Source organism: Vipera ursinii, assembly GCF_947247035.1.
Source record: "Vipera ursinii genome assembly, chromosome: 1".
In the NCBI taxonomy this organism is placed as follows: Eukaryota; Metazoa; Chordata; class Lepidosauria; order Squamata; family Viperidae; genus Vipera; species Vipera ursinii.
The window spans coordinates 28,954,963-28,981,080 of NC_139512.1; the positions used below are offsets into that span (position 1 = coordinate 28,954,963).

The following is a 26,118-nucleotide window of genomic DNA, read 5'->3' on the forward strand; positions in this document are numbered from 1 at the left end:
AAATCAATTTTTTTTGCTATATTCAAAGAAAAACTTTAGCCCTAGTTATGAATATCCCACTTTATTGCAAAAATGTGAAGGAGCTGTATAATGGTATCAATTAGGAATTCTGTTGGTAGTGATTTTCCTCGCTGGTTTTCATGAATAGAAATGCATAGGCTTTATGTTTCCCTTGAAAATCTTTTTATGACCAGCTATAAAAACTTCTGTACGTCAAAGTCAAACATCATATGCACATTCTCACATTATATATACATATTATAAATACTACTAATGTGGTGCAGTGCTTACAATGCAATACTTCAGGCTGACTGTGCCCACTGCCAGGAGTTTAATCCTGACCGGCTCAAGTTTGACTCAGCCTTCCCTTCTTCTGAAGTCAGTAAAATTGGGAGAAAATGCTGACATTTGTAAACTGCTCAAAGAGTGCTGTAGAGCACTATGGAATTGTATATAAGTCTAAGTGCTATTGAAGTAATTTGCTATCGTGCAGTAGCACCACAGTTTAATATTTTTCTTTAGAAAGGGAATTCAGTTTAGGTGTGTCTACTACCACACCCTTCTCCTTAACAAAGCAATCATAAATGCCAAGGATGAAGAAACAGTCAACAAATTCTGTGATGACTCATGGCAGTTTCCATTTGATTGAATTACTGTGCAACCACACTGAATTGAGGGAAATATCACCTGAAAGACAGATAGTGTGATTTAATCTGCTTCTCCTTAGTCTGTATGTCCTTTCTAGAGACAGAGAGCTAAAATATGGATGCCAACAGCTTACTGATATATGAAAATCCAAGAGGCATCAATAGGGAGAGAAAGCCAGGCTACACCTAACATTATGGGTATGGATATCCATTTGTGCAATGGGACTAATGAAGCGCTTGCTTCCTTCTTGGATGCCCCAGGTATCTTCTTAATTCACCCAAACACATTTGTGTTTTCATGAATAGAAATGCATAGGCTTTATGTTTCCCTTGAAAATCTTTTTATGACCAGCTATAAAAACTTCTGTATGTCAAAGTCAAACATCATATACACATTCTCACATTATATATACATATTATAAATACTACTAATGTGGTGCAGTGCTTACAATGCAATACTGCAGGCTGATTGTGCCCACTGCCAGGAGTTTAATCCTGACCGGCTCAAGTTTGAATCAGCCTTCCATTCTTCTGAAGTCAGTAAAATTAGGAGAAAATGCTGACATTTGTAAACTGCTCAAAGAGTGCTGTAGAGCACTGTGGAACTGTATATAAGTCTAAGTGACCTTCAAATATAAAAAATTGTTAAGGCAACAATATTGCAGTACTGTGCTTAAAAAATGAATAGAAAAGAAGGAACATTCATCCATAGCATACTAACAAGGAAGGCCTGAGTGGAAAGGTAAATCTTCAATAACTATCTGAAAGGCATTAGAGGTAGTCCTCGATTTACAACAGTTCATTTAGTGACCATCCAAAGTTACAATGGCACTGAAAAAAATGACTTATGACAGTATTTCACACTTATGACCGTTGCAGCATTTCCATTGTCATGTGATCAAAATTCAGACACTTAGCCAATGGTTCATATTTATGATGGTTATAGTGTCCCGGGGTCATTTTGCAAACTTTTGCAAACTTCTGACAAGCAAAGTCAGTGGGAAAGTTAGATTCACTCAACTGTGTCACTAACTTAGCAACTGCAGTGATTCACTTAACTGTGGCAAGCAAGGTCGTAAAATGGGGCAAAATTCACTTAACAAATGTCTCACTTAGCAACAGAATTTTTTGGCTCAATTGTGGTCATAAGTCAAGGACGACTATATAGTAAGTTCTCATGAATTTTAGGGGAAAGAGCATTCCAGTCAGCAGGTAACATCATAGAGAGGTCCCCTATCAGTAACCATACGAGAACATTGCCAATCACAGCACACACAATAAGACCTCATAAGCTTATAGATCATCTGGTTCTGTAATGGTCAAAAACAATCTGGAAGATAGCCTACTCCGAGAATGTTTTATACTTTATAAGCTGAAAGAAGAAATTTGGACCTGGGTTGGGAATTGGCCACTAATGCAGTTGCTTGAACACAGCAGTAACATCTCTGTAACTGATCCCCTATTCAGCAAATAAGTAATTGTATTCTGCATCAATTGCAGCTCCAAAACAAAACATATTACTCTACGGTAATCTCAGTGTATGGTTACCTGTGTACACCAGCCAAAGTTAGTAATAGGCAGCAGACAGATTAAAGGTAGACATTGTTTTATGATGCAGTGTTGATTAGAAGTTCACTGTCTATTGTTGAACCTGGATGATGCTGTTTATCAGCAGTGCTGCTTTACATGAATTTACCTGAAAGCAAATTAATTTTGCTTAGCATCTATTCGACCTTATGGACAGAAAGAAGAACTCTTCAGAGATTTGGTGACAAAGATTGTAATTGCTGATCTTCCCTCCATCACACCTGTTCTGGCCCCCAGTTCCCATGGATACTAAGCTTGAAAGACCAGGAAAGGGAATGAGGTGTGCATCTGGGAGAGAGGGAAGAGGTGGGTGTGAACTCCCATTGAACAAGTCTGTGCAGAATTTACTTTCCATGCTGATCCAATTTGCACCCCATCTGCCGAAGCACAATTCCCTTTCTTAACCTACTTAGTTCTCATGCTCAGGACCTGATTCAATGGACATTTGGATAGATCAGTTGTTAAAGCAGGTACTTGTTTAATTGAACAGGCCACACTCATACCTTATATCAGAGAAGAGCTAATGAAAACATTGAAACATAACCTAGAAAAAAGTTGCAGCTTTGTCCTTTACTTATAGGGAAAGGGCTGTGTTTTCTAAAAATTAGACTATTTGTCACAGTTTATCTTGTGACTTAATTGCATCACCATGTCCTTGGAAATATAATATTTCCATTCAGTTTCTGAAAGATATTTTGTAAATTTTCATGTAATAGATAATAGGTTAGAAGTTGGGTCATAGCAGCTTTTCCCAGCCTTGGGTTAAACTAAAAATGCCATAATAACATCAGTAGTTTTCTTCTTGTCAGGAAAAGTTTTAATTTATGCAAAAGGCCCCTCATTCAATTCCCAGCATTGACGTATTAAAGGATCCCTGGAATAGATGATAGAGTGGTGTCTTCAAAGAACCATGTTAATTCAGAATTTTATTATATATAACCTCTGCAAATCTCATAGTTCATTTTAGTTATAGTGGACAGTTCTGGGAAAGCTAGACTGAACCTAAATTCCATATACTCAACTTACAGTTGCATTTTATTTTTAATGAAATATATGCACAGATTGCCCTTTTTGTACATCTGTTTTAAAATCTCTGTCCATGATCATTTAATGTTCTTGGAGTTTCAAATAATTCTTGAGTATTTAGTAAGATCCATCCCCTATTTAAAAGCACAGTGGGGATCTTTATCTGTATCGCACTGATAGGTGAGTTATTCACATATTCAGTGTAGCTTGCCCAATTATTATCATGTGCAATAATCCAGGGTATGTGATTCTAAGGCTTTCATTCTTGCAGCACCAACACTATCTTTTGATTGGGGCTTGGGCATATTTCAGGTGAGCAGTGAGAAATAGCAATAGCACTTGGACTTATATACCGCTTCATAGTACTTTACAGCCCTCTCTAAGCGGTTTACAATGTTAGCTTATTGCCTCCAACAGTCTGGATCCTCATTTTACTGACCTTGGAAGGATGGAAGATTGAGTCAACCTTGAGCAACTCAGAATCGAATTCTTGGAATGAGCAGTGAGTTAGCCTGCAATACTGTATTCTAATCACTGCGCCACCACGGCTCAAGAGAAAGAGAAAAATCTGACAGTGTATGAATATGAAGAAACATGTACACATGAGATTTATTTTAACTAAACCAAAGGTTTCTTGTTAATGAAGGAAAGTTGGCAACAAACTATAAATGAGTGCGTATGGCAGATGTGGTGGACAGGTAAATTAAAATATGAGAAACTGTTCCTTTGGTCCATCAGCTGGTTCTCCTTACACCTATCCATTTTGTAGTCCCAGGTATATAGACTTTGAAATTAATCCTGCTGACTTGTCAGTGGCATTTGGCAGAATAGAAATCAACTTGTGGTTAGCAATGATCTATGGAAGTCTTATCCAGCTTGGTGCCTGGCAGATGTGTTGAGCCCTTCCCAAATTAAATCACAGCAGAAGACAGTTATAAAGGAGTGTGTGTGTGTGTGTAAATACATTGATAAATTAAAGATGGGGGAAAGGAAATATACACAAAAAATTGTAGCAACATGTTCATGTTAGTTATTACCCTTTGGTAAGATGGGTGGCCAATAAATTTAATAAATAAATAAGATATCCAGATTAGAATAAAGCTACCAAAGCAAAACCAAAAAATGGCAGGCAGACTTCTAATAATGGATGATATCTAGCAGTGAAAACAAGGGCATTGGCATATGACTTACACCAGTGTTCCAGTAGACTTGGATTTTAAAACTTGAACACTCCAGGTATATAAACCTCAGCCCCCCCCCCCAAATTCTCTGCTAGTTTGATCTCTGCTGAGAATTCTGGGGATTGACTTTCATGCATCTGGGGAGCATCCAAATGGGGAAGGCAGTTCAGATGCAATGGGCTACAATCCCTCTAGACCAGACATGTCAAACAAGGCCCGGGGGCCGGATCCGGCCCGCGAAGTGGTTTCATGTGGCCCACGAAGCCATCCTGGAAACAGTGAGGGAACGGCCCCCACTGCCTTGGCCCTGGCCCAGAGACCCTCCTTCTGCCAGAGACCCTCAGATCTGTCCCACTCCTGCCCAGGCCCCCATAGGCACCCTTGATGCGAACGATGTAGAGCTGGCCATGCCCATCCAGTAGGCCATACACACTCTAGCCACGCCCACCCAGTAGGCCACACCCACCTGGCCCCCTGAGGGGAACCGCAATGCTGATGCGGCCCTCAATGAAATTGAGTTTGACACCCCTGCTCTAGACATTAACAAAAGTTACTGGCGATTTGGGGAGTTTTCACGCAAAATACTGCAGATGTAATGTTGCCTTCCTCTGATGTGTATGATCAATAGTTATTTAACTTTAGAAAAAAGATAACCTTGCATTGTAGTACTTTTAAAAAGGAAATGTCTCGTTTCTAATCCAATATCTTGAGTAAAATGTACTGTAGGCCAATCAGTTACTCTAAGCAAGCAACTGGAGCAAGATAAATCCAAGATAATCTACAGTCTTATTAAAATCCTCTGACACAAAGAGTCTATTCATCATTCCTTTAAATGTGAAAAGCCTGTTTTAATGAACCACATGGTAGAAGAATGAGAGCTTTTGCAAAATTATTATATCCTGGAGTTGTCTGGTATGGAAAAAGAATAGCCTCATGTTGAAAATAAATGAGGGGGAACTGTGGAGTGTGGAAGCAGCTGCAGTGGGGAGTGAAATGCCATTGGGTACCTTAGATAGATAATTACTGCCTGCAGAGTATTAGTGGCAGACTATACGGTCTTTTGGCTGCCACAGACTTCATTGAATTGTGAACAGTTTGATTGATTGAGGTTGAAAGACTTTATGTATACTTGTCTATGCCATCTACATCTGTAGAGATGTAGTTATTTCTTATGTAGAGAGCAACTCCATCTCTTCTTTTATTTGGTCTGTTTCTTTTAAACAATTTAAATCCCTCTAGCTGTGTATTCCATTTTATTTATTTATTTATTTATTTAATTAAATTTTTATACCGCCCTTCTCCCGAAGGACTCAGGGCGGTGAACAGGGCATATCTTAAAACTACAAAAGTACAAAAGTTAAAAAAAATTAAATTATTGCCCACAATAAAAATAATAAAAATATATATAAATATTAAAACCGTAAGTAATTCCCCATCAGGCCAGGCCAGCTTGTTCAAATAAATGGGTCTTTAACCCGCGCCGGAAGGAGCGGAGATCCGGTGCCATCCGGAGCTCAACCGGCAGCTGATTCCACAAAGCCGGAGCGCCCACAGAGAAGGCCCTCCCCCTGGGGGCCACCAGCCGACATTCTCTGACTGGAGGCACCCTGAGGAGGCCTCCAGTCAGAGAATGGATTTCATCCCACCAAGTTTCCGTAATGGCAACAATATCATATCTGCCCTCATTTACCTGAATTCTGCCCTCATTTACCTCAATATACTGCATTAATCTTGTCTGTCTGTCTGTCTGTCTGTCTGTCTGTCTGTCTGTCTGTCTGTCTGTCTATCTATCTATCTATCTATCTATCTATCTATCTATCTATCTATCCCATTCATCTCTTTTGCAGAGGGCCTCTCAGCAGTGAAATTGTTTTGGCACTGATAGTATGAGTACGACCCCCCTTCCCTTATCTCTAACTTGACCTGAGCCTATCATTAAAGCAAACTAGCAAGATCTCCTAGGCTTGCCTCCTGCCTTGTCATCCTTGAAATTTGTTTGCTTTATCTTCAGTTACACCAAAGTTTACCCTCCTGTGAGAAAGCTGTTCAGCCAATTAATCCTTCTACTGTAAGGTAATAAGCTCTTAGGCTCCTCTATCAACACCCTGATCACTTCATTAACTTCTTCCATTTTGCTTTCCTTTGCGGGAAAAAGATCTCTTTGTTGCAGCCATTGTCCTTAAAGTATGCCCAGAATTCTGTTAAGGAGGAAACCTTGCACTTGCTTTTTCGTTAGTTAACCTTGAGAGGGTAGTCTTCATTCTTCCTTTTGTTTTTTTCTTTTTTGCCTTGATCATATCAGAAATTGTTAATAGTCATCTGCTATGCTCTGCTGTAACCAATTACTGAAGGTATATGTGCCACCGTGTTTAACTTTTACTGTTTGCTATTTAATACACTGTAAACAGTTTCCAAGGTGCCAATCAGGTGTTATGCAAATAATTGCCTCAACAGAATTTAGGTGCCCATCTCTCTGCAGCCCCAACAAAACCCATGGAGGGTAATGCATATTCTCAGAAGCCTAAAATGCCCGTAGGAGCTTGGCAGATCTCAATACATAGGTGTCATCGATTGCTTGTTTAAGGAAGCATCATCAATCATGTCAGTGATCAAACCTGTATTCGGTGAAGAGAGAAAACAGTACAAACTGGAATAACTAAAGGCAACTTGAACCTAGCTCATCTGTGGGGTATGGATAAGACAAAGCCAATATTGTTAATTGCCCACTAGGGCAATTCTGCCATACAGAAAACCCAACAGTTATAGAGTGTTTTAAGGTATCTTTAAACCCTGAATGTTATGATCAAAGGGATTCAGGCTTGCTCTCCTTGGCTGCTATCATCTTCCCCTCATAAAGAATACAAAACACTGTTTGCAACTTTAGTCACATGATGGCTGGATCATATATCATGTTTAACTATTGTTTTGGCAGTAATTTGTTGAATATGATATAGTGGCTGGGTTTATCTATTGCAAGTCATGAACTATGGGTTTCCATCCTACTAAGAATTGGATTCCCACAATGCGCTGGATATGTACTATACAGTATAGCCTAACTGTAATGGAATGTATGGGTCACCTTGGGGAAAAAGGAGAAAATGTGCTGCTTAGGAAACAATCATACAAGAGAGGCAGAAGCCCAGTGCCTTAAAAGTCAGAGATAGAAATTTAGGAAGAAGTCATCTTAATGGACCAAGCAGCTAACAGTGGCAAAGGAAAATTTGCAGCTTCAGTCTTGCAAGACTTATGCAGCCTTACAATAAAATAGAATTAGTTCATCTAATTCTGTGTCCCGTCTGGTTTACTTGGGAGGACCGACACAGTGTTAGCACAAGGGGTACACCATGTTTAGAGCTTACTTGTCTAATTCTCTTTGCAATGGTTTTGAGAATATTAGGTTTCTTGTTGAAAATGCCTATGCTAATAATTTAATCCTTAGTTTGAATGAGGAACAAGGTAATCCCTTGTGACTCTTTGGATAACAAATACTGGTGAAATGTAAATTAAATGCAAATTTAATGCTGCCTTGAGACATCCTAGAAATGTTGATAAGTATCTACCTAGCAAGCATTTTAAAAAGGAATTCAAAGTTAAAAAAACCCTTTCTTACTCATGAAGTACAGTATGAGTATTTCTGATTGTAAACAGGGATTTTAATATAACTTGGTGATATAAGGTAGCATTTTTTTCTTTTTAAGAAAAGAATATTTTTGAAAGTACAAAGTTGGAGTGTCCATGGAAATTCTCAGTCATCTAGATCATGGTTGTCTCAAAAGGCAACTAGACTTTGTTTTTTTCCTTTGAGGAAGAAGATGTTTCACTTCTCATACAAGAAGCTTCATAAGTTCTGACTGGATGGTGGTGGTGGTGAATGGAAGGATCATATTTCTTTGCAGTCATTTGGTCATTAGTACAGTTAGAACTTGGATGAGAAGCAAAAGGTCTTCTTCCTCAAGGAAAAAACAAAGTCCAGTTGTCTTTTGAAAAAGCACCTTTGAGACAAAGTAAAAGTAAATTGCTCTCTAATTCACCACAGTATATATATCTGGGAGAGCATTTCTTAGATTGTTGGGAAAGGAAATTGCACTTTTGCATGCTTTGGGAGAAGCATCCATTTTTTAAAAAATGGGGAAAATTGATAAAAACTCACATATGGGAACAATATGCATTTGGTGTTTTGCACAAGGAGCAACAGACAGGACTTCTGGTTTTGTGTCACAGTAAGACGGACGCAGGAAGGCAGGGCTCTGCCTTCCGCACCCAATTTCCGCACCCTGAAAAGGGCTTAAAGTCAGCCCGAAGAGACAATGAAGAAGGAGGGGTGCCTTGTTGATTATGGAGAGATGGTGGTCTTTCCTTTTGATCCAAGGAAAGCCCTCTAAACTGGCAGGGGAAAGACCAGCTACACCTCTGTGGCCAGCCATTAGCTGCTGACAACCGAAGAGCAAAAGCTTCCATTAGCACAGGGGTGTCAAACTCAATTTCATTGAGGGCTGCATCAGCATTAAGGTTGCCCTCAGGGGGCCATCTGGGTGTGGCCAGGGTGGGCGTGGCCTACTGGGTGGGCGTGGCTACAGTGCATATGGCCTACTGGGTGGGCATGGCCAGCTCTACATCATTCGCATCAAGGGTGCCTATGGGGGCCTGGGCAGGAGTGGGACAGATCTGAGGGTCTCTAGCAGAAGGAGGGTCTCTGGGCCAGGGCCAAGGCAGTGGGGGCCGTTCCCTCACTGTTTCCAGGATGGCTTTGTGGGCCACATGAAACCACTTCGTGGGCCGGATCTGGCCCCCGGGCCTTGTGTTTGACATGTCTGCATTAGCACATCATAAAAAGCACTGGGCGAGGATATTAATCCTTTTTTTTACTATTTTACAACTGAATTTCCTGGGAAAGGCTCCCAAGAAGATAAAAACCTCTGGATATGAACGGAACTGGTGTTTTAAAATTTTTATGGGGGACAGAAAAACAATACTGAAGTGAAAGTAATGCAAAGCTACAGTTTTGATAAATTTGAGAACGGAAATAATTGTTAAGATTTTCTCTTTGGGAAAAATATCACTGAGGTGAAATATAAGAAATCAGCCCTTTGTTTTAAGAGTGGAAAATGGACTTTGGATGACATCAAGTGTTGGATTTGAGTACAGCACTATAATTAGTCCCTTGGCTGTTTGGTGACTTTCAGCTGAAGGGAGAACAGCTGGCAATAAAGGAAAATATTTTGGCATACTTATCATCCTGACCTTCTTGGACTATAAATACCTACTGAGCTTGGACTTTTAATCTCAACAGCTAGTGGGAGAGAAGGAAAAAAAACGACTTTTGTATATGTCTAGCTGGAGGGAGGTTAAACATTTTGAATACTTGGAACATTGTGGATTACAACCTTGCCTGACAATTTTCAGGATACTTGAGACAAAGGATTACTATAAAATACTGCCATTAGGACTGGATTATAAAGGCTACATATAAAGACTAGAAAACTAGAGGAAACTTTGTTCCACTCTTACTGAGACTGATGACACAAGAGGATTTCTAGGAATGATGCCTCAAGAAAAAACAAATACCTTTCAGAAGGAAATATTTTCCATGCTACAGCTAATTCATCAAACAAATGTTGCACATAAAGAGGACATAAAAAGAAACCATAAAAATAACTAAAAATAATATAAATGACCAAATTTCCAAATTGAAGCTACAACTGAGAAGTTCCTAGATAACGATTACAAAGTATGAACAAATAAACCATAAACCAGAGGATGAAGCAGAAGAAATGGACCTAGAGGTGGAGGAGATAGGAGAAGGGAAATATGAACTGCCATATACAAATAAAATACTGCAAGATCTACCTATAACAATGAAAATACAAAAGATCCCTTACTCCTTTCTCCAAAATACACCTGAGGACAAGGAAGAAGATTCTAGAATTCAGTGTCTCCAGCCAGCAAAAATTGCCTGTGAATGATAACAACATTGCCTAGTATGTCTGCACTTCTAGATGTCTCTAGTTTTCCGCTCAGGTTTTATGGATGCTAAATTCTATATTAGCATTAATTCACAGCATACACCTGCAGGTCAATGGGTATTTTGTTTTTTGTGCAACCTTTATAGCTCCAGAGCACATATGCTTGATTAAGTTACAGTCTCACTGAGCACTAAGTCAAGGCGCTAATAAAGAGTATAGCTCAATGTGATACAAGACTAAGATTGTTATTTTTTAAAAAATGTACATGTTAAGCCAAATGTAAAGGAATCTCTCCATTTTTCCACTGAAATTGCACACATGCCTCTGCAAAGAATCCTGTGTATGAAGCTGTGTATTTTGAAGTAATACGCAGAGGCAGTATTTGTGGGATTCAGCCGGTTTGCACCAGTTCGGCAGAACCAGTAGCTAATTTTTTGTTGCCCAGGCCCAGAACGGACTTCTGGAAGCGGCATCCACACAGAGAACCAGTTGTTCACATATTTGAATTCCACCACTGAATACAGTCACTATTTCCATGCATTTGAAACATTGTTACATATGTTATATGATACATTTCTTTTTTGCTGTGGAGGATAGGGCTCAAATCATATGGCCACATCAAAAAGAAAAGGATACTGATTTTATATCTATCTATCTATCTATCTATCTATCTATCTATCTATCTATCTATCTATCTATCTAATTGGGGTTTTTTGCCTGGACAAGATTTTGGAAGTGGTTTGCCATTGCCTTCTTCTTAGGCCTAAGAGAGAGCAACTGGTCCAATAGAAGAGCAACAAAGATGATTAGGGGACTGGAGGCTAAAACATATAAGGAACGGTTGCTGGAATTGGGTATGTCTAGTTTAATGAAGAGAAGGATGAGGGGGGACATGATAGCAGTGTTCCAATATCTCAGGGGTTGCCACAAAGAAGAGGGGGTCAACTTATTCTCCAAACCACCTGAAGGCAGGACAAGAAGCAACGGATGGAAACTAAGCAAAGAAAGAAGCAACCTAGAACTAAGCAGAAATTTCCTCTACAGTTAGAACAATTAACCAGTGGAACAACCTGCCTCCAGAAGCTGTGAATGCTCCAATACTGGAAGTTTTTAAGGAGAGACTGGACAGGCATTTGTCTGAAATGGTATAGAGTTTCCTGCCTGAGCAGGGGGTTGGACTAGATGACCTCCATTATTATGTCACCCAGCTGGCTTTGTGCCTAAGGCAGGACTAGAACTCTCTCTAGTCTGGTGCATTAACCACAATGCCAAACTGGGTCTCTATTTAAATAGCATGCCGTGACCAGATAATATATATGCATGCTGTGCTTGTTTTTCAGACCTTTGAATGGAGAAGTGCTATTTGAAGGGCCTTCCTTTTCTTGAGTTTTTTGGTTTTTAAACTAAATGTGGATATTTAAATAAGACTTAAACAGACTTTCCCAAACCTGGAGCTCAAATCCTTGGACAACATCAGACTAAGGAAGGCTAAAATAGCAGACAACTTTTTAAAAATGGACTGAACCTGATGTCAAAATAATTAATGTATATATTTTGTTTTCTCTGACAATTAGATTTTATAGATTGTTTCAAAATACAGATACAATCATGAGGCAGAAGATAGATCTGTACCATTGCAAACAATGCATTCTCAAGAATTGTAATTATTGTCTAACTTTCAAGTCTGCATCTCTCATAGTATTTTTCATAGAGTTGCATATATTTAGCATCTGTGTCAGCACTGATTTTTCCTGAATTCCACAAATGATAGCCTGGCTATCTGAAAGTGTTTTATGTATCTTGTTTTCACTTGTATACAAAATAAGCATTAAGAGTAGTAAATATATTAATAACCTCAGGTTAAATTTATAAGTAATTTTATAATTTTGTTTTTATTTTACAAAATAGCTGAGCAAGAGGATATTCAAAAAAGAACTTTCACAAGCTGGGTGAACTCACAGCTAGAAAAGGTAATGGGATGGTGGTGATGTTGATTTTTAAAAAAAATATATATATGTAAAGTATAATAATGTTTCAGTCCCTTTTATCTGATTAAACATTTGAATCTCAGTAGGAAAAAGTAAATGGAAACAGAAAGTATTTACAGCAAGTATCAAAACTTGGTGAAATGTCTGAATTGCTTGTGAATTGTTTGTAGGGTATACATATAGGGCATAGAACTGATAGTATCTTTTTTCCATGCATGTAAAAAAACTGTCAAAGCTAACTATTAACTAAACCAACATTGTGGATTTATTGGCTCAGTTGGTCATCTTTTGCCACTTAAACAGCACTAGATTGAAGTATGACTCAGCACATTTTTGGGTAGCTGCCTTGGTGGCACCTCAGCTCAACAGATCCAAGAATGGGCAACCTGTTTTAGCCATTTGGAACAGTGAACATTTTCCTTGCACTTTCACTAAATTGCTGACAAGTCACAAAATGTCTAGTCACAAAATGTCCAATGATCAGGATGGTGATATTGCCCAAACATTCCCTGTGGTCTCCTAAGATGGTCCCTATTTCAGCAGTTTGCGGTAGCTTTGTCTTTTGAAGGGTAGGCGAAGGACAAGCCCCTACTAATTTTATTTTCTCAGAATGCCTGTTGACAAATTGATTTAGAAATCTGTAAATAAAGAGATGATGGTAAACATTGATGCTTTGTTTTTCAAGTTGGCAGATTCTTTACTATCATCAGGGCTTTTTTTCTCATAGAACGCTCAGAACGGAGTTCTGGCACCTTTTTTGGATGGAACCTTGTAGAGTAGGCAAGGCGGGTTGTATGACATGTGTGAGTTCCGGCACCTTTTTCTTTTACAAAAAAAGCACTGACTATCATTATTAGTGCTACTAATTATAAACATTTTTTAAAAAGTACTACAGTTTCATGGAATATGAAGCCTAGCAAGAAAGTGTTGCTTAACCTATAGTTGACAGTATGACAATAGCCCCATCTGCTAGCAGGTTTTTAGGATGATGCAGAGACTAACACACTGAGAACTGGTTGCTAAAGTATTTGTACAAGAGCCCCTTAGGTCAAAAATATGCATTCAGTTATGCATATTATTTTGTTGTAATGCATACTAAAAGCACTGTAGTATATATAACCAAATATAAATAATTATTCTGCAGCATCCGTCACCTTCTCTTATCTTGGACTTGTATTCAGACATTGGGAAGGGACATGTGCTTTTGGATCTGCTGGAGGTCCTTTCTGGACAACAATTGGTAAGAGTATCATGGTTAACTCAATCAAAAGAATTCATAGAAAGACTGTGTACATAGGAGTAGTTCTCATGTTTCTCAACAGTCACTTAACCAAATAGCCCAAGTTTCTCAGCTGAGAAAAACATAGATGCATTTCCTAAATCTTTTGTTTACTATTTATTTATTTTATTTATATCCAGTCTCTCTTATTTTTACAAAAAACATAAGGCAGAGAACATATCCAACACACATTCCTCCTATTTTCCCCACAACAACTTCCCTGTGAGGTTGGGCTGAGAGAGAGTTACCTAAGGTCACCCAACTGGCTTTCATGGCTAAGGGAGGACTTGAACTCACATTTTCCTGCTTTCTAACCTCATGTCCTAAACACTAGACCAAAGTGGCTCCTACAAAGATATGCTTCTCCTCAACTAGTCTGAAATATCTGAATCACAAAAGCAAATTATGTAAAATGGATAAAGTTCACCAGTCCGTTAAACACAGTTTCTTGTTTGTAAGACTTTGTGTTAGTATTATTTTTCAAAATGCAAAGTATTTTGTGCCAAAAGGGTTTAGGATGATAACTGTCTCAGAACATATGTTTGTTTTTCTTCGTGTTTCAATTTCCCTCTTCCCTCCTATATAACTCCTTGAAGAGGGTAAGTCCCTTGGGGCAATGAACTTTACTTTCAGTCTTTGTAAAGCATTACACATACTGCACATAGATATTTCTGCAATTTTTACAAGAACAGTAGTAGCACATATAAGGGGAAAGAATCAAAGTAGAAAATAACTTCAGAATCCAGCCATCTGCAAATATAATCTATTATTAGTACATCCTACCTACATGAATATACTACATGAATTTCCTTTTATAATTGTCAGTTTGTCTTGTAAGATTTCAATCAGGAATATATATTTACAAATAGTGAAACATTGTCACTGTTTATATTGGTCAAACTGTTCTTTTTCTGTTTCTTTATATTTTATAGCCACGTGAAAAGGGATCGAACACTTTCCAATGCAGAAGCAACATTGAAAATGCCTTAACCTTCCTGAAGAATAGATCAGTTAGTATTCCAGCTTTGAAAGGAGCCCGAGTTTACTTACTTGCTAGAGCATTAAAGGAATTATTAAATGAATTGTTCAGTATTTATTTCCAGCAATTTCACTATAAAATTAGTTACAGATCTCAGCTATATAAGAACATTTTCCTACATGTGAAGGACATCCAGATTGATTGCTAGGTCTCTGTGATATTTGCATATTTTGTATTTTTATTGTATCTTCTTTTTGCAACAAGCACACATGGTAGTCCTTTTTTGGTGCCTGAATCACAATTGAACAAGTTAGTTGTTACTTTTCAAGGAAGAGAAGCAAATATCTGTGCCCATCAATAGTTGGATTTGGGGCACTGTGTTCTCATCTTAAAACAAGTTTATTTTCTTTCTATACTATTGCAGTTTGTTCCACCACTAGCAATGGATCAAGATTGTTGTTGTGTAAATCATACACTAAACATTGCAGATTTGTGACACAAGCCACTATTTCCTATGGCTGTCCTCCAAATGTCCTGGGATTGTAACTCAAAGGATTTTTCCTCTTTCAGTTGACTGAGAACTTTGGGAAATAATCTCAGCACATTTGGAGGCTCCCAGTTCATCAAAACAATAAATCCTCATTTTTTCCCAGCTCAAACTTATAAACATCCATGTTGCTGATATCATAGAAGGAAAACCATCCATCGTGCTTGGTCTCATATGGATCATCATATTGCATTTTCATGTAAGTACTAATCAACATAAAGAAAAAGATATTTCAAATTTTATTCCAATTAGTGGTTGTCCCACAATTTTAATACAGTACTGACTTTGTCAGTTCTGCTTCTTCTACCATGGCTAAACCAAGAAACTATTTTAAACATGTAACTTGTAATGTAAAATTATGATAATTTTTCTTACTGTTTTATTATCTCTGTTTAAATTATGATCTTTTGACTACATTCAATCATTTCGGGAGGTTATTTATCATATTTTAACATGGCTAGTGCAAATTGAAGTTCAAATATTATGTTATTTATACTTGTTACTTTTTGAATGTTTTCCTCCATATGGTTGATAAGGAAAATATTGAATATTTAGTTACAGATTTTTTTCAACTCAAATTCATAGTGTTGAGATAGAATAGTTCCTAGCAGGATACTAAGCTCAATGTATTGGGTGATTATACTTATTTAATGTGATAGAGAACCCAAATCCTGCGTGAAAAATGTGTGTTGTCAAAATTATGTCTAACTAGATTTTTTTGGTAGTCTTTTTTTTCTGCATGGTTTTTCTGGCTGGAGCAGATCATATCAAAACCAGCCATTTGAGTTAACCCTTTCTTTTAGGTACAGTCAGACATTTTCAAATGCATCTTTTCTTTCTTTTTGATTTCCATGGATAGATTGAAGAATTAGCCAAGGCTCTTTCTTGTGGATACAGTTATTCATCTCTGGATAGTCCAAGCACAGTGGATTTATCACCAGCAACAAGCCCAACAGCTAGAACTAATGTCAAAGCAAAGGAACGGTGGAAGATATCAGCAAAGAAGGCTGTCCTGCTATGGGCTAAGGAACAGTGTGACAAGTATGTCAGAATAGGAAAATCAGTTTTAAATCGGTTTCCGCCTTTATTTGCTTATTTTAAACTTTGAGCTGTAGTGTAAATGCAGATCTGAGAAGCAGCTACATCTATATCAGCATATTAGTCTTATGTATCCAGTTTGTGTCAGAATTCACAAAAATTATATTCTTCAAAGATTTCTAAATGCATAATATAGTATTTAAAATGTACCTCAACAGGCATATTAAGATGCATTTTTCAGCTGCTCTTTCTTCATGGAAAGTTCATAGTATGAAATATAACAGTACCTGCGGGTATTTAACACTTAATAAAGCCATATTATAGGACTCGGTGCTAAATCTAAATTAAAAATGTAGAGGAAAAGAGTGATAGATGGAAATAAGGAATACCAAAAGAGGAAGAGAAAGAAGTGTTTCTTTGTGTTGCATACTATAAACTGATGTTGGCCTGACATTAGAAAGCTGCAATATAGCAGCTGTAGTTCAGAATTTGCAAGGAATAAATGTACTCTACTACAGATGACTTTAAAGAAAGATTATGGGAGGCTTTCCTGATTCCTTCCAGACGTTTGGGTGGACAACTCCAATAAACTCTGCCCATTATAACTACCTGGAACTTATGGGAGTCAGAATCTAAAATATCTGCTATACATTAGTTGAGGAAGACTGGATTGAATAAATTCATTATGCATAATCTAAACATATTGATAGCATGCAGCTTGACTTTATAATGAATGCAGGGTGAGTTGACAGAGGTAATTACAGATTGGTGTTGTAGCATTGTAAACAAATCTTTTTTGAGAGGTAGGTGGCTGTCCTTCCAAACTCTTGCATAGTTGTAATCAAACTGATAATAGCTTTTGGGACTCTGTCCAGGAGATCAAAAGAGTTGGGTAAGTTATGCTGAAACAAATGGCAAGCTGATTTCTTACTTCCCTCTGTGCACAGCTGAAGCTCCTCCAATAAATGCAGCAAATGATATCTGTGTTCGATCAATGAGTCATTTCACCTTTCTGCACCCAGGAAACATCACTTTTCATAAATACAACCTATTCTCTACCTGTGTGGAGCTTTTTTAGTTTTAAGCCTGTCTTCTGCTTTTGAGGGAAATTATGTACAGGGTAGGGAGAGCTCCTAAAACTATGAACCTGTGGGATTGTTGGGCTAAGGGGGCTTAGGAAGTGCAGCTAGTATTTGCTGAGTCTGTTTGTGATTCTCTTTCATGCAGACAGAAGACAGAACTGATTTCCCATTTTGCAAGGAGCTTTTACTCTTCTAACTAACAAATTTATTTCATTTGCCTAGGTTTAATATATGTAGCTAAACAAGAAACCTATCTGATACAAGTAGCATTCCTTCCTTGAACTGCATAGAAAGGAAATGTGCTTGAAGGAACAAATGGTGTAACATTTCTTTCATTATATATTGGAATTATGTCAGTAATCGGTTTATTATGTCATAGAAAATAACTCTCCTTCCTCCAACTTTTAAGTTATAATTTCTCAGAGTTTTTATTGAAAATCAGGGCAAGCTATACATCGCCTCCCACATTTGCTATTTTCTTTCTTTAAAAACATCTATCCATACATTGGTTAATGGAGCCTCTTTGGTGTTTAAGCTAAGGGCAGAAGGTTTATAGCTAGTTTTAAAACCAGGATGAGGGAACAGACTGGTATACAAATTTTTATTTTCTTGTCCAGCATAATATTTCTCCCCCTCTTACTTTAATTTTGTGTGTGTTTTAAATGTTTTTGATCATAGGCATGGGTCTATCAATGTTGCAGATTTCAAATCCAGTTGGAGAAATGGATTGGCTTTCTTAGCCATCATTCATGCATTAAGGCCAGGCCTTGTTGATGTGGAGAAAGCAAAAAAGAGATCAAATAAGGAGAATCTGAGAGAGGCGTTTCAAGTTGCAGAGAAGGAACTCAGTATACCCCGGCTACTTGAACCTGAAGGTAACTCATAGATTTTTATATGCACTTTAGCTTCAATCTGCTTGATGTTCAGTTTTGAGCATCTTTAAACCCAGAAGTGCTTACTTAATTGTGCTGATTTATTATACCAATTTTGGTCTTGCCTTGCTTTGCCTTGCCTTCATTTTATTAATATTAGTTTATTATTAATTATATTGTATTGGAACAGATAAAATGATAAGACTCTTAAAGAAAATCAACATTATGCATATTAAAAGTGGCAATGACAGATATAACCAAACATGTGCTTTGCAATTTTCTTTAATATCACTATCAAGTGTACATTTCTATAATCCTTTTGATTGTTTTTAGCTTAAATATAAAATATATGCAGTTATTTTGGGTCAAACCACAGATCCATTTGCCCCAGGATGGTCTAATTCTGGAGTTCTACCATAAGATATTTAAGTTGGCATGGGGTTAAGGAGACCTCTGCAGCCTCCTCAGCCACGAGAGTTTTTCACTGGGTTCCTCTGGATTGGATTTGGAGCTAGGTCTAATACTGTAAACATATTGTTTACAGACTTTCTCAGTGGATAATTTATCCCCCCACCCCCAAGAAACTTATTCAGGCTGATAGCTGCATTTCCAAAAGTAGCAAGATGGGCAACACCTATGATGTTTGGAAGCTTCTACTTGGAGATTCTGCCCTACTTTCACATTGGGAAAGGTTGCTGAGGAGTATTGGGTGGCAGAGATTTCACTCAAAGATGAGAAAGACTATAGCATTTCCTTCTTGCTAGAAGTATTTGTCCCATGATTTCCTTCTCGACCTGCTATTTAAAAGGAAGGGCTGATAACATAATTTCCCAATAGGAAATACCAGGCTGAATCCCTGTAGTCTCTCAAACACTTTGAAGGAGCTGTCTTACATATGAATTACCAAAACTGTTTCCCAAGAGCCTTGGTGGAGCAGTGGGCTAATGCCTCCTTAAGGAACACCAGCTGCCTGCAATTAGTGCAGGTTCGAGTCCCACCAGGCTCAAGGTTGACTCAGCCTTCCATCCTTCCCAGGTAGGTAAAATGAGGACCCAGATTGTTGGGGGCAATAAGCTGACTTTGTAATAATGCCGCTTGGGGGGGGGGGAGAAAGCCCTAATAAGCAGGTATATACATAGAATGAAGGCTATTGCTGAGCACATAGTGCTTTAGATTGTAAGCCGCCCTGAGTCTTCAGAGAAGGGCAGGATATAAATGGGATTAAAAAAAAAAGAAATAAGACAGCAGGCAGGAGATAGAAGGACTGGGGAGTTAAAGACTCTCCATCACATTGACTCTGTCTCCTGCATCTGCACAAATTTGAGGAGGTAAAATAAAATAAAAATATTTTGCCTGTCATATAATAGTTTGCCCATAACTAACTGAGCCACTGCGGGAATAATCACAGTTAAAGGATGTATTGTCAGATAACAATATTTGTTGTTGAACATGCTATATTGGTCTAATGTATACATATTGTTAAACTAGAATGAATGGTTCATAAATCATGCTAAGTTGAAATCCAGAAACAAATAATTTACATGTGGACCAGGCAATTTTGAAACCCAACACTTAACACAATTATGGGCAATGCAGATCTAATCAGTAATATACATAGTGGATTGTATTATTAGAAGTTTGTACTTTGGAATATATTCAAATCTCTTGGCATTCCACAGATGTTGATGTCAGCAGTCCAGATGAAAAATCCATCATGACTTATGTGGCTCAGTTTCTCCCGTATTTTAAAAGTTTACCTGTGGCTGAAGATAGAATGCAGGTACACCAAAAGCTCTAGAACATGTTTTATACTTTTTTTGCATCCTGTTTTTACAATTTTATCTATGAAAATCCATGCCGTGATAAATTTCATCGTTCAGAATTTGATTAGACCTGCAGCTAGTTCAGATAGAATATTCACTGATAATTAATGTCACTTACGATTATGATCTTGTTACATGTATAATGTTAAATCATTTCTTTAAAATAATGGCTTATTACAACATGTAATGTTTGTTAATTTGATAATGCTTTGGTTCATACATTACACTAAATTAATACAAATAGTTCGTATGATGGCTTAAGAGTCTGGGTGGCACAGTGGTTAGAATGCAGCATTGCAGGCAAACTCTGCCCACAGTCTGGAGTTTGATCCTGATGGGGCTTAAAGTTCATTCTGTCTTCCATTCTTCCAAGGTTGTAAAATGAAGGCCCAGATTGTTTGGGGCAATAAGTTGATTTTGCTTTGAAGCTCTATGTCTAAGTGCTATTGCTATAGTGTAATATGTGAATACAGCCAGTTTGATATATTCTGAACACTGTATCACATACTAAACAGTGGTTTATTTTAGCCATGTTTATTGGTTGAGGCATAGGGGCCTCAATCACAGATTATGCTGAATTATGCTGTAAACACTCAATGTTTGGGGTCAAACAACTTGTTGAGCTAAAACTAAATAAGTCATATGAATTAGAAGCAAATATATTTCACAGTTGTTTTTCAAAACAGTCTATGAAGGACAAAATCTCTGGGAATAAGATTAACAAAACATTATTTTCTGTAACAATGCAAACAGGAATATCTGTGCAATACATACAATTTTTTTGTTCTGCTTTCTAGGGAAAAATCAAAGAGACCCTGAGCTGGCTCAATGCAGAGGAATGTAAGTTAACAAAGTTGCTGACTGAGCTAGAGAATGCATCCTTCTACAAGAAGTGTGAAGTAAGTAACTTTGTAAATGCATCCTTTGGAGGATGCATTACTGTTTATTACAAGAAATATCAAATGGTAACAATTGAGCCCTTTTTGGTAACTTTTTATGAAGTGAAGATTTTGGATTTTGCTTTCTGTGCTCTTTTTAGACATGGTTGCATTTTATGACAGCAAACTGTGCTTCAGACCACATACAGTGAGGACAATTAATCAGTGGAACAGCTTGCCTTCAGAAATCGTGGGTGCTCCATCACTGGAGGTTTTTAAGAAGAGACTAGACATTTACTTGTCTGAAATGGTATAGGGCAGGGGTCTCCAAGCCCCAGTCCGTGGACTGGTACTGGGCCGCAACATGCCAGCAACTGGTCCACACAAACAAGCGAAGCCCCATCCGTGGGATGCAGGCAGCACCCAAAACCACGCACTCTCCGGTCCGTGGAAAAACCTCTCTCCACGGAACCGGTCCCTGGTGCCCAAAGGTTTGGGGACTTCTGGTATAGGGTCTCCTGCTTGAGCAGGGGGTTGGACTAGAAGACCTCCCAAGGGTCTTCAGCTCTATTCTGATTGAAAAGAAGGTATCAGCCTTAGCAAAGGGCTGGCTTTGCATGCTGCCATTCCTTCTCTACTTTTTATGCAGCTCGAAATAGGAATTAATCAAAATAAAATTTGATTAGTGACCCTATGTTTATGAATAGGAAGCACAAAATTATTATTTAAAAAGTTAATTTAAAGTGTTAATGACCTTAAGAGTATTACCCATAATTAATCTTTTTTTTAAAAAAAATAGGAGCTTTTCACAGTCATTCAAACTGAATACAACATATGAAGATAGGAAAATTTTCCCTTCTGTGCCAGTCTTATCTCTGAAGTGGAAAGCTATGAAAAGCAATCGGGCACAAACTGTAGTTATTGATGAACAGATTGTTTAGTATTAATGTATTAAGTCCCCTTTTAGAACCACTTAAGTTCATCATTGCCACAGTAAATCTACAAATATCTTAGCTACAACATCTCTAGTGAAGCCAATCATAATTCCATAAAAATATTAAAACAAAATAAGCCATGGTATAAAGAACTTATCTGTCGCTCAGGAAGTTGATGATAAAGATTCAGACTACTAAGAAGAATCAGACTGAAATTTTGTTACTTAGTTTTCTGTTTAATAATGGCCAAGCAGTATAGATAGACATGGCCTATGTTTATGGAACGTGATTTATCAAATTACCTTAAAATCTAACACAAGTAGTCCTCGACTTACAATCATTTATTTAGTGACCATTCAGAGTTACAATGGCTCTGAAAAGAATGACTTAGGACCTTTTTTCACACTTACAACCATTGCAGAATCCCATGGTCATGTGTTCAACATTTGTATACTTGGCAACTGGCATGTATTTATGATGGTTGCAACCTTCTGGGAAAGTCAGATACATGTAAAAACTGTGTTACTAACTTAACAACTGCAGTGATTCACTTAACAGCTGTGGCAAGAAACGTAAAATACAGCAAAACTCACTTAACAAATGTCTTGCGTAGCAACAGAAATTTTGGTCAAAGGATTGTGGTCACATTATCAAGGATTATCTGTAGTGGTATTAAAACAACTAGTGTGTGATTTTAAGCTTGGTTAGTTTTTGTGGAATAAGCTATTATTTTAATCTATTTGATTTTGCATATAATTTTAGTGTGCAAATTATTTATTAAATGTATAAGCAGCCCAACTCCCAGATATAGAAACTTTGTAAGTGATATAATTAGGTTACCGTAATTTCATTATGTGAATATTCTGTTGTTCACTTGAGCATCTTTTATTCAGAGATAAACTATCTTTGTACCCAGTCCCATTTAAATACTATGTTCTAAGTCCCTAATTCTTTTAAGTAGCTAACACGGAATATATTGAGTGCACTTATGCTTTTAAATATCAATTTAAATCCTTAGGCAGTGCTATCATTTACAGAAGCATTTAATGAAGAAAAAAAGGCCTTCATTCCAATTCTGGAATCTAAAAGAAAAGGGTCAGAGCTGAATGAAGACTACTCGGAGATGAAGGAAGCATGGGATAACCTATTGTATCAGGTTATTAGGATATTTAAAGGAATTTGCATGTATTTTGTTGTTGTAAAAGATTTCTCGTTCATGCATTTTTTACATCTGGCTTTCATGTGAATGCATTTCCTGCCACACAAATATGAAGCAAAGATGGGAGCAATATAATATTTGCCAGACTAAGGGGTAACATATCTGCTCAAACAGAACAATGGTTCCAATATGCTGGTACATTTTTGTGACATAAAGTATGAATAGTTGAAGGGGAAACTTCTTAACAGTGAGAACAATTAACCAGTGGAACAGCTTGCCTTTAGAAATTGTGGGTGCTTCATCACTGGTGGTTTTTAAGGAGAGACTGGACAGCCACTTGTATGAAATGGTATAAAGTCTCCTGCTTAAGCAGGGGTTGAATTACAAGACCTCCAAGGTCCCTTTCAGCTCTATTCTGATTAAGCAACATGCTGCTATATTTTTGTGATATAAAGTATGAATAGTTGAAGAATCAATATGAATGGCATTTCTCTGATCTATTTGTCTAGATGAATGAGTGGAAAGCAAAGCTGGACAATATGTTACCTCCACCTCTAGATGCCACTGAAGCATGGCTCAAAGAAACAGAGCAGCATCTGGCACACAATCTACCAGTTTCTCAAGATCATTTGAAAGTAACAGCTGCCCTTGAAGAAAAATTGAGAGCTGTTCAGGTTGGTTAAGGAAAGAAAAAAATTTACTTTTTATGCATTTATTTATTAAATGTATTTGCCTCTCGTCTCATGGGCAGCTTAAATAACAACAACAACAACAACAGCCACAGAAGAGAAGGCTCTTTTTCTAGACCCCATCAGCCAAAATTCCTTTTACTAATATGCATTAGTAAAATATATCATCCTCCTGTATATGTGCCTTGCTTAAAGCAAGCATCAGGGCATTTTAACAGTAGCACTGTTAGCACCGTAATACAATCAGCAGTGCCTTTTTCCTATTATTTGGGGAACTGTGAACAATACTGAGGAAAAAAGGACCACTAGCTTAAATCTGGTTCACTATATAATAGAATAAGAATCTAAACAATAAGCAAATCCAATGTACATGAACCATTTTTGTAAGCTTCCTACATTCACCTCAGATGGGTGGTATATAAATATAATAAATAAATAAGACAAATAAGCTAAATGTGGTTAACTTCAAATGAATAAGCATGCATTTCTATTGCAGTTCACCTGCTAGTATATACAGTTTTAGGATGCATTGCATGACTTTGATAGATTTGGGGTTGCTTTTCAAATGATTGGTTGAACTCATATTTTGAGATAAGCCAAAACTCTTGACATTTCCCACATTCTTTATGTTGGATCAGAGTTGTAAAACATTTAAACAATGACTTCATTCAGCTTTGTATGCTATTGAGTGTAATATGTAAAGCAGGGGTGTCAAACTCGCAATGTCACATGACATGTCATGACGTATCGTGACTTTTTTGCCATTGCCAGCAATGGGGTGGGCGTGGTTTTGCCATGACACATCCAGCCCACGGGCCGGCAGTTTGACACACCTGATGTAAAGGGTGACCAAATCTAGCACTGCTCTGAATATTATCTCTGTGGGTAAATGCAATCCCAGGCATACTCACCAGGCATACTCAGTGGCTTTACTTGGTTTGGGGGCTTTTGGCAGCTGCCCAAGAATTACAGCAGCCAATAATATATCCTGGGGTGCACTATAATATAAAATAAAGTAAAAAAGCAATATAATATTCAGCTATGTAACCTCATATTGTTCAGTAACAATACGGTCAGCTCTATAAGTAAAGAAAGATGCAATATTTCAGGATCTGTCTTTATAACCATTCTACACTATTCCATAATTACTTAATGATACTTTTCTTTGAAAAATTATTAGCCTATTGCTATCCCTTTTTAAAAAATGCTAGGAAAATAAATGCATATACAGTATAAATGATGCTTTAATTGTAAGACATTTATGTATAGTGCTTCTGCTTTTTAGAATTCGATGGAAAGTTTTCAACAGCATTTGGAAACCCTACAGTCCTTTGACAATAGAGATAATGCTGGTATGCTGCTAGTTCCAGCTCAGAAGCTGGAAGAAATGAGAAAAAGGTTTGTGATGTCAAATTCATCCTTCAGTTGCTGCATTCAGCTAAAATATAATTGTATTCTCATCAAATTTAGTAGCCTAATTGCAGACTGATGGTGGGCATCTTTGCTGCTCTTATTGACACTCATACGCATTTCCCACAAACTGATATCTTCCAGATGTGATATATTTATTAGATTGGGGAATTTATTCAATCCCAGGATCTGATTTCCTTGTAGGCAAGTTGTGTGGTCTTATTCTCCCCATGATCAAGAAAGCATGTTTTCAAGCCCAGCTTGTGGTTTCTCTGAAAGTACTACCTGGACTACAGTGAGTGGATTGGTATAACATGCTTAACTTGTTTTGGGGGGTTTATATAACCTATTGTAATATAAACTAATTCAATAGTCTGAATTTTCACCAAACAAAGTTAAAACTAATTAACTAAGACTAAAACAAATTAAGCTCAGCAGGAATGTGGGCAAACATAGCTAATGGTGCTCTAAAGGATCTGATTAAGCACCTGTACTTTGTGCAAATCCAGCTAATAGAAAGCAAAATGTAGATGGACCCCACGCTTGATTCAACACAGCTCTTCCTACATTCTTTGTTTCTGGAAATAATGCCAATTTCCTGATTTTTGTCATTCATATTTTTGTATCCAGTTTATAAATATATGAATCTATTTAATTCTGAACCAGACTGTTGATCCATCTGGTTCAATGTCCCTTATATTAATTGCCATGGGTCTTTTAAAGTCCTTCAAGACTTCATGTAGTTATTAAAGTCTTGGCTGGGTCCTGTAGGCCCTCCAGCATTTGTAGCACTTTCTTCTGCTCTTCAGCTTTATCTACTGTATTCTTTCATTCATGCACTACCATGATCATATCACAACATTTCCTTTTAAAAAATATTATTTTTTTTATAATTACAAATCTTTAGTGCTTAGTAAACAATATGTTGCCTGGGTCCACATATTTAACTTAATAATAATACAACTTCCATTCCTACTCTCTACTCCGTTTTTCTAGCCTTTGTAAAAAGTATCCTATGTTTGAAAGTATTCTATA

At 37.4% G+C, this 26,118-nt stretch overlaps 1 protein-coding gene across 13 annotated transcripts in view; it reads left to right on the forward strand.

Annotated features, from left to right (window-relative positions):
* The window catches only part of SYNE2 (spectrin repeat containing nuclear envelope protein 2), a 244,648-nt gene that overhangs the window by 23,596 nt on the left and 194,934 nt on the right, over positions 1-26,118 (forward strand). For all 13 annotated transcript variants that reach the window (XM_083350942.1, XM_083350953.1, XM_083350943.1 and 10 more), the window contains exons 3-13: positions 12,313-12,374; positions 13,537-13,632; positions 14,604-14,681; positions 15,304-15,396; positions 16,057-16,238; positions 17,996-18,192; positions 19,869-19,969; positions 20,810-20,911; positions 22,844-22,981; positions 23,494-23,658; positions 24,959-25,071. In XM_083350942.1, the coding sequence (XP_083207068.1) occupies positions 12,313-12,374; positions 13,537-13,632; positions 14,604-14,681; positions 15,304-15,396; positions 16,057-16,238; positions 17,996-18,192; positions 19,869-19,969; positions 20,810-20,911; positions 22,844-22,981; positions 23,494-23,658; positions 24,959-25,071 (1,327 nt within the window). The remainder of the gene's footprint in view (positions 1-12,312; positions 12,375-13,536; positions 13,633-14,603; positions 14,682-15,303; positions 15,397-16,056; positions 16,239-17,995; positions 18,193-19,868; positions 19,970-20,809; positions 20,912-22,843; positions 22,982-23,493; positions 23,659-24,958; positions 25,072-26,118) is intronic.